Here is a 15,455-nt window from a genome sequence, read left to right as displayed (position 1 = left end):
ATAGCATTAACCAACCTTCCACTAGGGGGCACAGGAGACCCAAGCACCACAGCGTTAAATTGCCATTCACGTTTACAAGAACTAGCAGCAGCGTTAGGAAAATCAATTCCTTCCCGAATTAGACCCATCTGGTTACATACTTAATTATAATTTATGTTCTGTAATTATTGGCTTGCAAGGTAGCAAGGAGAAACAAACGTCTCGTTTTCAGAACTCCTCTTCACCTCTTGAAATAAAACTGGCAAAAATAAAAGAGAATTCTAGGAACAATTTAATAATGTAAACTTTCATGATTAAAATATAAAAGGTTTCCAGTCCTTCACGGAAGGAAGTGAGACGGCAGAAGGGACAGGAGAGCGAATAAAGTCAAGTAAGCCTTTTCCATCCAGATGGTGTCTGCTTGATAGAAGAGCAAATGGTTAACATATTGTGCAGAGGAAACAGCACATGGTCACGTAGGGGGAAGGGAGGCCACGCGAACATTAGCTGGTAAAATCTCTGCTTGTGAGTGCGAATTGAGTCTTCCAGAGGTCAAAAGGACTTCTTGGGGCTGTCGCTTTCTCAACAGCTGTCCAGGTAAGAAGGTGCGCGCGCATACACAAAAACATTAGAACAACGATGAATATGGTCATCCAGGGTGTAATGGTGGGCGCAAATCTATATTCTCGATTTAATTGCACCCATAACGTGGATCCACATGTGCATAAACATACGCTCCAAAGTATTACATTGGCGATTTGTTCCTCGTACCATTTGCGAAATTCTGGTGTGGGTCACATTTACATCACGCGCAAAGCCTGCGCAAAAGCGAACGCAGCGTGCCCATTTGTCCTGGGGGCCCTTCCTTGCACCTAGGGCAGCGCGAACCCATCTGTCGTGCGCGGTGGTGGCGGCTGGAACACGCCGAGACGATGACAAGATGTGGAGCCGGTTGCAAACGGTATCTTCTTTTCTTCTCATTTCAGTGATGTCATTGGGCGACAGCAGCTGAGAGCTGGGAGGAGGAGGAGGAGGAGGCGGCGCCGGGGCCGCCGCCGCCGCCGCCGCTGCTGCAGGTTCATGTGCATATAATGAAAAGGCACTTGACAGTCTGCCAAAACGCAGGCAAGGGAGAGGGAGCGAAACTGGACCTACTGGATTTCGCAAAGCCAATCGTCATCATCTGCATCTACATGGGGAAGGAGGAGGAGGAGGAGGAGGAGGTGGGATCAGCGGCTCTAGCCTCTGCTGCTCCAATGTGAAACCACGAGCAAAAAAGGGGGATCAGAAAAAGCAACAGAGAGCGAACGAGGGAGGAGGGAGAAGCTTCTCGGTGTGCAGTATCCCCCCCTTCGTTCCCCCTGCGGATTTCTCCTCCTACTCCTCGGGCAGCTATGAATTCCGCTGAACAGACCGTTACGTGGCTTATTACCTTAGGGGTGCTGGAGTCGCCCAAAAAAACCATTTCGGACCCGGAGGGCTTTTTGCAGTCGTCTCTGAAAGATGGGGTGGTCCTCTGCAGGCTGCTGGACCGCTTGCTCCCCGGGACCATAGAGAAAGTAAGTACTATTTCAGCTCGCGCGCCGCCCCCCGCCCCGCCGCCGGCGCGGACCCCGAGTCACCAAGCGCACCCCACCCGGAGGCTCGGCCGCTGTGCGCTGCCGCCCGTCCGCCAGCCCGCTTCCTGCGGGATCGATGTACCAAGCTCCCGACCGGTGGTCCCCGGCCTCTGCGGCCCGGGATGGGCAGAGAAGTGCTGGGACGTGGGGGCCGCCTCGCGCCTTGGCACCTGGGTGATCCGCACGGCGGTACCCGCCTTCTTCCTCTGCCCAGCAGAAAATGTAACGCTTGGGGAGGAAACCTACGCACTTTCCTTTGTGCGCGGACCCCCCTGGAAGCCTGGTTCGCGCCGGGAAGGAGCGTGCGCTTTTCCTCCGTGCACAGCGCTCCTCGCCAGACAGGGAGAACCCATGTAGCGGGAGCTCGGAGGGCGCCATTGTGTGTGGAGTGGGGAGGGGGTCCGGCGGGCAGCGGGCCAGGATTGGGGCGGGGGGCTCGGTGGCCGCAGGGTGGGGGGAGCGAGAGCCGCTTTAAAGGAGAAGGATACCGGAGAGAGGTGCCTCCTCTGCGTCTTCTCCAGGTCGGGTTTCGAAGGGAAAAAGAGTTCTCCACATAATCAGAAATAGGATTTCTGTACCGCCGTAACATTAACTTGCTCCTCGGGTTTTGTGAGGTCTGCCTAGCTCTTTTTCAGTGACCTGATCAGAAAACCTTGTTTCAGTACCATGCACAGTTTTCTCTGTTGGCTTTGTTTGAGCAATTCTTTTTTGATGTTGTTTGTAATTCATTAAAGAGTTTTATCCTTCTTCTGTTTAATTGACCAATTGCTATGCATTTTTAAAAGATGAATTCATCAATAGCTGAGGGCTGGGTCGTGAAATGATTTACTGTTTACCCAACGAAAAAATTCCTTCATGTATTCCAAGGCAAGGGATTGCGAACACTTGGGTTAAAAACCCTGGCATTCTTTAAGACTTGTTTCAAATTCTAGATTTCACTTTCAAGTTCATACCTCTGAACAGAATCCACAATCTTAAAGACCTTGCTTCTCCTTACTCTTGACTAGTGGTTTCCCAATGGCTGAAGTGTGAACTTTGACCTGCATTTCTGTGAGTGATTAAAGTTTGTTTTCATGTCACACAAACTGACAAAGCATGGCTGAGGGGACAGGAGAGCTTTTAAAAACGGTATATCCCAGTATTTTAATATATTACAATTTTATCTCAAATATTTTGTCAAGATATAATGTTGGGATCAGCTATTATTTAAACGGTGTTAAATAGTGGAATTGGAATGAACCATAATTAGGAAGAAGAATTTTTTAATGGGGCACATTGGCTTTTACATACCGTGGCAATCTATTTGTTAGTAATAAATTAAGGCTACTTGAAAAAGTAAAATATTTAATCTTATTCATAAGTTTGAACATGCTCTGGCACTACAATTTAAATGTTAGAAAATCTTAAAATGACTTTTACATGCATATAGTTTTAAGTATTTTTCTTACTTGGAACATGTTTATGAAAACAATCTGTATTTTGGAGTTAATAACTTCCTGCCTGCCCATGAAATAAAAATGTTGCTTGTAAATTAACCTGATGTCACAATAAAAATATGATTTAAGATGAGAATATGGGGCAGGATTAACTTTGGAGGCACTCAAAATGCTGTTTTCATCTGCATATCACTACCTTTGGAAATAAAAGACAGATGTTGAAAAGCGTTGAAAATGCATGATAAGTACAACAACCAAAAACCTATTGCCATCAAGTAGATTCTGATTCATGGTGACTCTGTGGACTCTATGGAGAGAGTAGAACTGCCCCATTGAGTTTCTAAGGCTGTAATCTTTTTTTTTTTTTTTTTTTAAGGCTGTAATATTTAAGGGAGCAGCTTGTTATCTTTCTTCCACTGAGTGGCTGGTGGGTTTGAACTGCCTGCCTTTCAGTTAGCAGCCAAACACTTAACCACTGTGACACCAGGTCTTCTAAGTTTACCAAAGTAGACATAAAGTATTTTTCCATTTTTAAGAGTGAAACTTTAAAGAACTTAATATGCTATATTGATAAGAACATTTCAATATCAATGCATATGTTATTTGGCATATTAGCCAAATTAATATCAATTGGTAAATTCCAATACTTATTTTTTAATTCTGGAAAAGTTTTCTTAGAAAACTGTAGCAATCTTTTCATCTCTAAAACAACAAAGAAAACTATGAATAAAATGTTTAGCTTGCAGAACTCAAATTGAAATAACCCACCGTGGTCTAAAACTATAGTCACTTGGAAATTTCTTATATTGAAGCTATTTATTTTTACCTGAGGTCCAAAAAGTTTGTTTTAAACTGATTCTAGGACAATGAAAGCTTAACATCAAAGCAGCAAATTTTAGACAGAGCTACTGATTCTCTATGGTTCAAAGGTAGATTTTCAGGGTAAAATATTAGCCATTCTCTGCCTCCTGAAAACCCTTGGGTTTCAGAAGAATCATGAGCTTTTTCCATTTGCTAAGAAGAGTTATTTGTTTGAGCTTTCGGATGTTTGCATGCATACCAAATAATATATGAAACAGAGCACACATGCTGAACAACTTTTACTTGAATGTGGGAATGTGAGCATGGAGACATTTTTCCTTAAAAAGAAACATTTGGAAGCTTAACTGAATATTCATGGGGAACCGGAAGAATCTTAGCTTTACTCCTTATAACATGCAAAACACACTTTTAGCTAATGAAGTATCAGCAGTTTGAAACTTAACATTTGCAAATTCACAATTTAAAATTAACCATTAGACTGGGGCTAAGGGCAAAATTAAGAAAAGTTGAGTTGGCTTGGATTTCTCATATGTATTTTATTAAGAAAAATATTTCCTAGTATGATTCTTTCATTATGTTCATTTATCTTATGTGAGACCTAATAAAAGAGAAATGAGAGGACGTTTGTCTAGTTACAGATTATTCTACCCATTTAAAGCTTTGTTTTCATTCAGGTTCCCCTTTATGCGGTTCTGCTTTTGTTTAAGGTGGAAGGCAAGACAGTGAAAAGAGGTAACTATAAATTTATGTGAGCAGTTCAGAAAAGAGACTTTTCCATATTACCAACAATATGTTTTTTGATTGTGGCTGCAGGGGAGAAAAAGATGAGGGTTAAAAAGTTTCCTAGGACAATGATTTTTCCAGTAAAGGCCAGGAAGTTTCACTGATCCCCCCACACTTTTACCACCCCCTCATTCCTTCTGTGATGAGAAACACACAAAGACCATAAAATCTCACGGGTGATCATCTTTAGCCCCATTAGCTCTATTCTCATAAATTAACACTTAAAACATCTTGAATATTAGTCAAAAGGGGTGAAATCAAGATATATTTAATTTAGAGGATGCCAGATTACCATAGAACTGATAAAATACATGTTACAATAATGGGAATGGTAAAATGCTATTTTTATTTTACTTGTATTAATCTTTATGGGCAACAGATGAAGTCACTTAACTCATTGTGAAAAAGTCAAGTCTTTGAGGATCTGGTTTCTTTCACACATAGAACTTCCCCCATATAAACCATATAATGTCCTCCATAGGAGATGCTCAATCGATATTTGTGGAATGTAACTGAAAGCCCGATGCTACTCTTCTGGTCTTGCTAGATGTCCTGTGTGTGTGCGCACCCATGTATTTAAACTTTTAAATTGTTGGGTTGAATAATAAATTTGAACTGAATCAGTTTATTAAAGACCCACCTAGTTGCGTGGTGCTATGGGAGATAAAAAGATGAAGTAAATGTTTCTTAGCGTTTTAGTATAGGAGAAAACATAAATATAAAAATAATATATAGCAGAATGAATTCAAAAGTCATAATGTCAGATACAGATTAAAAGTAACAAAGGAATTAAATAAGTAAAGGAGGAGGACCTGTGTTTGAGCTGTGTCAGACTCTGATGATTTTTCTTAACCCATAAATCTTTACTAATCCAACACAGGGATTAGCCTATGGCTTGTAATTCCCCAAACTATAATCTGGTAGCCCTGTGTGATCTTTTGCATGTTTGCAGAAAATAGCAAATTCAGATAGTAGCATGGGAAAAAGAAGATGCTTTTTCTTAACTCATTTGCTTTGACTCAGTTTCTGAGTAGTCTTTAGATCCTGGGGATGGCTAGGGAGTAGGTAGAAAGAGAAATGAAATCTCAGTGGACCTTAGGTAGAATGTATAAGTGTCTCCTGCTAGAAATTTGTCTTTTTATAGGGACTTGTCCTAGAGGCACAGTGTATAAGTATGAGGCTGCTGCTACCCTATATGTTGGTGGTTTGAACCCACTAGCCCCTCTGTAAGAGAACAATCGGGCAGTCTGCTTCCCTAAAGATTTACAGCCTTGGAAACTCTATGGGACAGTTGTGCTCTGTCCTATGGGGTTGCTATTAGCTGGAATCAACTCAATGGTGGTGGGTTTGAGTTTGGGTTTGGGTGTTTTGCCTCCAAGAAGGAAGGTTGGGCATTCTACTTCCGTAGTGATACTGCCTTGGCAACCCAAGGAGGAGTCACTATGAGTTGGGGCCAACTCGACGGCACACAACAGCAACAACCAACAAGAATGTGATCATTGATGACAATGTGGTAATAGTGGTTAAATTGTGATTTAGAATGAATTTGATTAGGAAATCCCATGCCCTGTAGCTGTTCAGTAAATACTTCTTTGTCTGATAAATCCATCAGAGAAAAATTATAAAGGAAGTTATATCTAGAATATGATTTTAAGGAGAGATCTTTACCTTGCACACTGAATTTTAGATTATATCAAGTTGCTTCTAATTACCAGTACCAGTTGCCATCAAATTGATTCCAATTTAAGGAGACCTTTTTTAAGGTCTCATTTAAGGTCTCATTTTTAAGGTCTCAATTTAAGGTCTCATTGATTACCTTGCATTAACTTCTCAGAATAGTTAGTTTTGTGGTAATAAACATCTGCTTTTGAACTGTGTAAGGAGCTTTGGTGGTGTAGTGGTTAAGGCATTTGACTGCTAACTAAAAGGTCATTGGTTTGAACCCACCAGATGCTCTGAGGAAGAAAGATGGGACGGTCTGCTACCATAAATTTACAGCCTTGGAAACCCAATGGGGGTGACCATGACTTGGAATTGACTCATTGGCAGTGTTTTTGGTTTGCTTTTTGGTTTGAAGTATGCTACTTTAAAGTACTGTCTGACCCTGAATCAGTGTGTTCTTGTGTTGGGTTTTAGACCTAGAGGTGGGTAGGTGTAAATGCATTTGCTAGCTCATCCAAAATAAAGGAAACAAATGAGTTCAGGTTGAGTCAGAACACCTTTAGTAATTTAAGAGCCAACTAGAATGGGATAGTGTTTATATTGGCATAACATGCACACACACACACAAGGCAAAATGGCATTTCTTTAAGGACAACTAAAAGGTTTCTCTGCCTTTGTGAACTCTCAGAGACTGTCCCTAGTGTCTGTGCTGTCCCAGGACCTCATTTAGTAAAAGAAATTTAGACCCAGTAATCTGCCTTCTCTTCTCATTTCTTGAAGCACCACCCCCATTTGCACATTTTAAGAAATATATTTTATTGTGATTTGGAGAAATTTACAACGCAAATTAGATTTACATTGAACAATTTTTATGCATATTATTCAGTGACATTGGTTACACTATTCACAAAATGTGTCTTCATTCTCATTATTTCCATTCTGATTGCTCTGTTTCCATCAAGCTAGCTTCCTTGTCTCCCTTTACCTTCTCACTTTGGTCCAGGGCACATGTTGCCTATTAGGCCTCATTTAGATGATTGTTTAGAGGAGCAGAGTATTCATGGGTGGTATCATTTACTTTATGAGCTACTGTTTTTTTGACTGAGTAGTTTGAGTTCCAAGTTTAAAGTGTATCCCAGGGCAATAGTCTTAGGGGTTCCTCTAGTCTCTATTTGTCCAGTAAGTCTAGCCTTATTTTTTAGGAATTTGAGTTGTGTAGTACATTTTTTCTCCTTTCTATCCATGACCTGGTCGAACGGTTGTTGGTGGTAGCCAGGTACCATCTAGTTCTGGTCTCCAGGTTGGTGAGACCGTGGTTTGTGTAGACTTTTAGTCCTGTAGACTGGTTTTTTCTTTGATTCTTTGGTCTCCTTTCTCTTTTGCTTGTTATATATATATATACCAATAGTTGTATTTTCGGTACAACTTCTGTTTTTAAGATACATATCTAAGACTGCTTGCTAGCTTTTAAAAACCCCAGACACTACTCACCAAGGTAGGATGTAGAACATTACTTTAGGAGCTATGTTATGCCACTTGACTGAGTTGAACCCCTAGACTATGATCCTAAACCCTCAAACCCAGTATCCAATCCCAAGAGATGTTAGGTTATGTTCAGGAAATATCCATAACTATGCCATCTCTGTGCTTTATTTTATATTTGCTTTATTTTATATTTATACTGAATACTTTCCAAATATGTATATAGATTTGCCTGCAGAAACACCTATACATGCACACTTCTATATTCATATACGCTTACCTATACATATGTAAGTGTACATATATAACTATTCACATATATTTTGGTTGTTATTACTATTGTTGCAAAATTGCACATGTTGTGGCTTTTACCAGTCATCCCTTATTATTGTATACTTTCTGAGTATTATTGTATACTTTCTTTACCTTGGTGAATTGTAACCTTATTTGATATCTTCTTCCTGCCCCTCCCCATCACCAAAACTAATAACTGTCTACTATCTAGAAAATGGAGAGCTCTGGTAGCATAGTGCCTAAGGCACTTGACTGCTAACCAGAAGGCTGATGGTTCAAACCCAGCCACTCCTCAGAAGGAAAATGGGGCAATCTACTTCCATAGTGATGCTGTCTCAGAAACCCAAGGAGGGGTTGCTATGAGTCGGGGCTGACTCAACAGCACATAACAACAAAAACAACAATCTAGAAAATGATTCCCCTCCTCCCTCCCATCCGTAATCCATTACCATCAAGTCGATTCTGACTCATAGTGACCCTATAGGTTAGATTAGAACTGGCCTATAGCATTTCTAAAGCTGTAAATCTGTATAGAAGCAGACTGTCGTGTCTTTCTTCTGCAGAGGAGATGGGTTCTAACTATCAGCCTTTTGGTTAGCAGCCAAATCATAAAGGAATGTTACTTTCTGTGTGTATACCTATTCTTGTCTTTTTATAATAGTAAGATCATGTAGTGTTTGTCCTTTCATGATTGACATATTTCACTCAGTATATAACATCTTCCAGATTCATCCATGTTATAGTATATTTTGAGAATTCATCATTATTCTTTATGGCTCCATAGCATTCCATTGTGTCTGTACCAGTTTGTCTATGCATTCATCTGTTGATGGGCAGTTTGGTTGGTTCCATTTTCTTGCTATTGTAAATAATGCTGCAGTGAACATAGGTGTGCATATGTCTGTTTATGTCAGTAGTTTTAGTTCTCTAGGATATATACCTAGAAGTGGGATTGCTGGATCATAGCTTTTGGAAGATGAACATTCTGTTTCAAAGAAAAAAAAAATTGACCACATTTCCTGAGTTGTTTTCTTTATGTTGAGGTGAAATCCATACTGAAGGTTGTAGTCTTTGATCTTCATCAGTAAATGCTTCAAGTCCTCTTCACTTTCAGCAAGCAAGATTGTGTCATCTGCATATCACAGGTTGTTAATGACTTCCTCCAATCCTGATGCTGTGTTCTTCGGATAGTCCAGCTTCTTGGATTATTTGCTCAGCATACAGGTTGAATAAGTATAGTGAAAGGATACAACCCTGACACACACCTTTCCTGATTTTAAACCACGCAATATCTACTGGTTCTGTTCTAACAACTACCTTTTGGTCTATATACAGGTTCCTAATAAACACAATTAAATGTTCTGGAATTCCCATTCTTTATAATGTTATCCATAATTTGTTATGATGCGCACATTCAAATACTTTGCATAGTCAGTAAAACACAAGTAAACATCTTTCTGGTATTCTCTGTTTTCAGCCAAGATTCATCTGATCCATCTGCCATCAGCAGTGATATTTGTCCCAATGATTTATAGATCTATAAAGCACCCATTGATATTAAGTTGATTCCGATTTATAGTGACCCTATGGGACAGAATAGAAGTGCCCCCACAGGATTTACAAAGCTGTAATCTTTATGGAAGCACTGCCACATCTTTCTCCCATGGAGCAGCTGATTGGTTTGAATCATCAACCTATCACTTAGGAGCTGAATATTTTACCACTGTACCATGAGGAACATATATATATATATATATGTGTGTGTGTGTGTGTGTGTGTATATACATATATATGTGTGTGTGTATATGTGTATATGTGTGTGTATATATATGTATATGTGTGTGTGTGTGTGTATATATGAAACTCACTGCCATCACGTCTATTCTGACTCTTAGCAACCCCCCCATGGGTTTCCATGGCTATACATCTTTATAGAAGTAGATTGCCTCATCTTCCTGCAGCGCACCTGGTGGGTTTGAACTACCGACTTTCTGTTTAGTAACCACAGTACCTTACACACTATGCCACCAGAGCTCATACACACATACACACACACACAAACACATACACACACACATATGTTGTTGATGTTAGGTGCCTTCAAGTCATAGCATCCCTATGTATAACAGAATGAAACACTGCCTGGTACTGCATCAGCCTCACAATCCTTGCTATACCTGAGCCCAAAGTTGCAGCCACTGTGTCAATCTGTTTCATTGAGGGCCTTCCCCTTTTTCACTGACTCTCCACTTTACCAAGCATGATATCCTTCTTCAGGGAATGGCCCTTTCTAAGTAATCTTAGATGATTGCATGTTTGGTCAATTTCAGACTGCAAAAATTGGTAAAAATCTTCAATTTCCTTGTCTTTGGCTTTGGTGGTTGGTGCGTAAATTTGCATAATAGTAGTATTAACTGGTCTTCTTTGTAGGTGTATAGATATTATCCTATCACTGACAGCATTGTACTTCATAACATATCTTGAAATGTTCTTTTAAGTGATAAATGTGACAATTCCTTTTCAATTTGTCATTCCTAGCATTGTAGATCATATGGTTGTATGATTCAAAATGGCCCAAACCAGTCCATTTCAGCTCACTAATGCCTAGGATATTGATCTTTATGCATTCCATTTTATTTTTGACAACTTCCAATTTTCCTAGATTCATACTCCGTACATTTGACGTTCCGATTATTAATAGATGTTTGCGGCTTTTTCTTTCCATTTTGAGTCATGCTGCATCAGCAAATGGAGGTCCTGAAAGCTTTACTGCATCCACATCAAAGATGACTCTATTTTGAGGAGACAGCTCTTCTCCAATCATATTTTGAATGCCTTTTGATCTGAGGGGCTCATCTTCCAGCAGTGTTTTGGGGTTATTCATAAAGTCTTCCAGTAATATATCAGACAATGTTCACTGCTATTCATGAGGTTTTCACTGCCTTGTTCTTTGAGAAGTGGATGGCCTCTTCCTTCTTCTTAGTCTGTCTTAATCTGGAAGCTCCGCTGAAATCTGTCTACGATGGGTGACCCTGCTGGTATTTAAAATATCTATAGCATAGCCTCTGGCCTCACAGCAACACATAAGCCACCACAGTATGACAAACTGACAGATGAGTGGTGGACATACACACATATATATGCATATATGTATATTTATATATATACACACATATATACAGACATATAGGAGCTCTGGTAGCATAGTGGCTAAGACACTTGCCTGCTAACCAGACGGCTGGCAGTTCAAACCCACCAGCCACTCCTCGGAAGGAAGGTTGGGCTATCCTACTTCCGTAGTGATACTGCCTCGGAAACCCAAGGAGGGGTCGCTATGAGTCGGGGCCGACTCGACAGCACATAACAACAACAACAACATACAGACATATACACCAAAATCCAAAAAAACCAAACTCACTGCTGTCGAGTCAATTCGACTCATAGTGACCCCTTCTTGGGTTTCTGAGGTGGTATGTCTATGGAAGTAGGTTACCCAATCTTCCTTCCAAGGAGTAGCTGGTGGGTTTGAACTGCCAATCTTCTGGTTAGCAGTCAAATGCCTTAGGCACTATGCCACCAGAGCTCCCTGCACATATATATGCATACACATACACATATACATACACACACACACACACACACATATATATACATACATACCCACCAACCAGTAAAGCCAAAGGTGAAGAAATTTAAGATTTTTACCAAATTCTGACGCCTGAAATTAGCCAAACATGCAATCAAGATGTATTGACAATACATACAATGGAATGCAAAAGTGGGAAACAAAGAAGCATCAGTAGTTGGAAAATATGGCCTCGGTGATAGAAACAATGCAGGAGATCTCATGATAGGATTTTGTGAGACTAATGACTTATTCATTGTAAATACCTTTTTTCAACAACATACACAGGCCTATACAAGTGGACCTCACCAGATGGAATATACAGGAATTAAATTAACTACATCTATGAAAACAGGTGAGGGAGAAGCTCAATATCATCTATCAAAACAAAGCCAGGAGCTGACTGTGGAAATGATGATCAGTTGCTCATATGCAAATTCAAGTTGAAGCTGAAGACAATTAAAACAAGTCCATGAGAGCCAAAATATGACCTACATTCTATCCCACTGGAATTTAGAGACCCTCTGAAGAACAAATTTGACACATTGAACACCAGTGACTGAAGACCAGACAAATTGTGGGATGACAACAAGGACATCATATATGAAGAAAGTCAAAGATCATTAAAATGACAGGAAAGGAAGAAAAGACCAAAACGGATGTCAGTAGAGACCTTCAAACTTGCTCTTGAACAGAGAGTAGCTAAAGTGAGTGGAAGAATTATGAAATAAAATAGCTGAACAAAAGATTTCAAAGGGTAGCTCGAGAAGACAAAGTAAAGTATTACAATGAAATATGCAAAGACCTGGAGTTAGAAAACCAAAAAGGAAAAACACACTCAGCATTTCTCAAGCTGTAAGAACTGAAGAGAAAATTCAAACCTCCAATTGCAATTTTGAAGGATTCTATGGGCAAAATATAGAATGATGCAGAAAACATCAGAAGAAGATGGGAGGAATATACAGAGTCACTGTACCAAAAAGAATTGATCAACATTCAACCATTTCAGGAGATACCATATGATCAAGAACCAATGGTATTGAAGGAAGAAGTCCAGTGTGCACTGAAGGAACTGGCAAAAAACAAGGCTCCAGGAATTGATGGAAAACCCTTTAAGATATTTCAACAAAATAATGCAGTGCTGGAAGTGCTTACTCATTTATCCCAACAAATTGGAAGGCAGCTTCCTGTCCAACCAACTGGAAGAGATTCATGTTTGTGCCATTCCAAAGAAAGGCACATTTCAAGGAAAAGCTTCATGGTGGATGGAGAAAAGATTGAAGTTGTCAAGGACTTCATATTACTTGGTTCTACAATCAATGCTAATGGAAGCAGCAGTCAAGGCATCAGATGACATAGTGCATTGGGAAAATCTTCTGTAAAAGACCTCTTTCAAGTGATGAAAAGCAAGTATGTCTCCTTGAAGACTAAGACATGACTAACCCAAGCCATGGTATTTTCAATCACCTCATCTGCATGGACAATGAATAAGAAAGACCGAAGAAGAGTTGATGCTCTTGAGTTGTGGTGTTGGAGAAGAATGCTAAGAGCTCCGTGGTCTGCTAAAAGGACTAACAAATCTGTCCTGGAAGAAGTGCAGCTGGAATTCTCCTTGGAAGAGAGAATGACCAGACTTCATCTCACATACGTTGGTCATGTTGTCAGAAGGAACCATTCCCTGGAGAAGGATATCATACTTGGTAAAGTAGAGGGTCAATGAAGAAAGGGAAGGCCCTCAACGAGATGGATAGACACAGTGGCTGCAATGATAGGCTCAAGTATAGCAAGGATTGTGAGGATGGCACATGACCGGGCAATGTTTCATTCTGCTGTGCATAGGGTCTCTATGAGTTGGAGACGATGGGATGGCACCTAACAACAACAACAAAGAAAAGTGTTCCAACAGAATGTGGAAATTATCAAACAATATCATTAATATCACATGTAAATAACATTTTGCTGAAGATAATTTTAAAACTGTTGCAGCAGTATATTGACAGGGAACTTCCAGAAATGCAAGCTGGATGTGGAACGAGGAATATCACTGCTGATGTCAGTTGGATCTTTGCTGAAAACAAACAGTATCAGAAAGATGTTTTGTATCTTGACGATGCAAAAGCGTTTGACTGTGTGGATCATAACAAATTATGGATAACATTGTGAAGAATGGGAATCCCAGAACACTTAATTGTGCTCACCAGGAATTTGTACATAGACCAAGAGGTTGTCGTTCAAAAAGAACAAGGGGATACTGCGTGGTTTAAAATCACAAAGGATGTGCATCAGGGATGTATCCTTCCACCATACTTATTCAATCTGTGTGCTGAGCAAATAATCTGAGAAACTGGACTGTATGAAGAAGAACATGACATTAGGATTGGAGGAAGAATCAGTAACAACCTTGCAGATGACACAACCTTGCTTGCTGAAAGTGAACATGACTTGAAGCACTTACTGATGAAGATCAAAGACTACAGTCTTCAGTATGGATTATATCTCAAGAGAAAGAAAAGAAAAATCTCCACATATGGACCAATAAGCAACATCACAATAAATGGAGAAAATATTGAAGTTGTCAAGAATTCATTTTATTTGGATCCACAATCAACATCCATGGAAGCAGCAGTGAAGAAATCAAACTTTGTATTGCACTGGGCAAATCTGCTGCAAAAGATTTCTTTAAAGTGTTAAGGAGAAAATGTCACTTTGAAGGCTAAGGTGTGCCTAACTCAAGCCATGTTATTTTCTATCACCTGATATGCATGCAAAAGCTGGACGGTGAACAAGGAAGACTGAAGAAGAGTTGATGCCTTTGGATTGTAGTGTTGGCAAATATATTGAAAATACCATGGACTGCCAGAAGAATGAACAAATCTGCCCTGGAAGAAGTGTAGCTGGAATACTCTTTAGAAGTGAGAATGGCCAGACTTTGTCTTACCTACTTTGGTCTTGTTGCCAGAAGGGACTAGTTCCTGGAGAAGGATATCATGCTTGGTAAAACAGAGAGTCAGTGAAAAAAGGGAAGACCCTCCATGAGAGGGACTGACACAGTGGTTGTAAGGATTGTCTCAAGCATAGCAAGGATTGTGAGGATGGTGCAGGACTGAGCAGTATTTTGTTCTGTTGTACACAGGGTGGTTGTGAGTCTAATCTGACTTGATAGTACCTAACAGCATAACAGCAACCAAGCCAAAAAAAAACCAAACTGACTGTTGTTGAGTCAATTACGACTCATAGCAACCCCTCCTTGGGTTTCCGAGGCGGTATCTCTATGGAAGTAAATTGCCCAGTCTTCCTTCCAAGGAGTGGCTAGTGGGTTTGAACCACCAGACTTCTGGTTAACAATCAAATGCCTTAGGCACTGTGCTCCCAGAGCTCCTCATAACAGCAACATATATACATATATATAAATATAACCCAGTGCCATTGAGTCAGTTCTGTCTCAGTGACCCCCCCATAGCATTTCCAAGGCTGTAAATCTTTTGTGTGTGTGTGTGAGATTTGGGTGAAGATTTACAGAGCAAATTCACTTTCCATACAGCAGTTCACATACACTTTGTCTCATGACATTGGCCACAGTTTACCCCAATGCAACAGCTTCCCTCCCACTTCCTCCCTATAGTTACCTTTTCCCAGTGTCCATTTCTCAATGCACTTCTGCCCCCTGAGCTGTCTCCCTGTGCATAAGCAGCCCTTCTTTCTCCCATGATTGTTCTCTCCAAGGAGTGTATCTACCTCAGGTAAATGTTCAGC

The 15,455-nt window shown here is 40.3% G+C and overlaps 1 protein-coding gene across 1 annotated transcript in view; it reads left to right on the top strand.

Moving 5' to 3' along the window:
• Window positions 1–1,373: 1,373 nt before the first annotated feature.
• The window catches only part of ARHGEF7 (Rho guanine nucleotide exchange factor 7), a 277,670-nt gene continuing 263,588 nt past the window's right edge, over window positions 1,374–15,455 (top strand). The window contains exon 1 of the mRNA XM_007942392.2: window positions 1,374–1,538. Coding sequence (XP_007940583.2) covers window positions 1,374–1,538 — 165 coding nt within the window. The remainder of the gene's footprint in view (window positions 1,539–15,455) is intronic.

Source organism: Orycteropus afer, unplaced genomic scaffold, assembly GCF_000298275.1.
Source record: "Orycteropus afer afer isolate SDZICR_OR568_19922 unplaced genomic scaffold, OryAfe1.0 scaffold00089, whole genome shotgun sequence".
Taxonomy (NCBI): Eukaryota; Metazoa; Chordata; class Mammalia; order Tubulidentata; family Orycteropodidae; genus Orycteropus; species Orycteropus afer.
The sequence above is the reverse complement of the archived record's forward strand: the minus strand, read 5'-3'. Positions and strand labels throughout refer to the sequence as shown.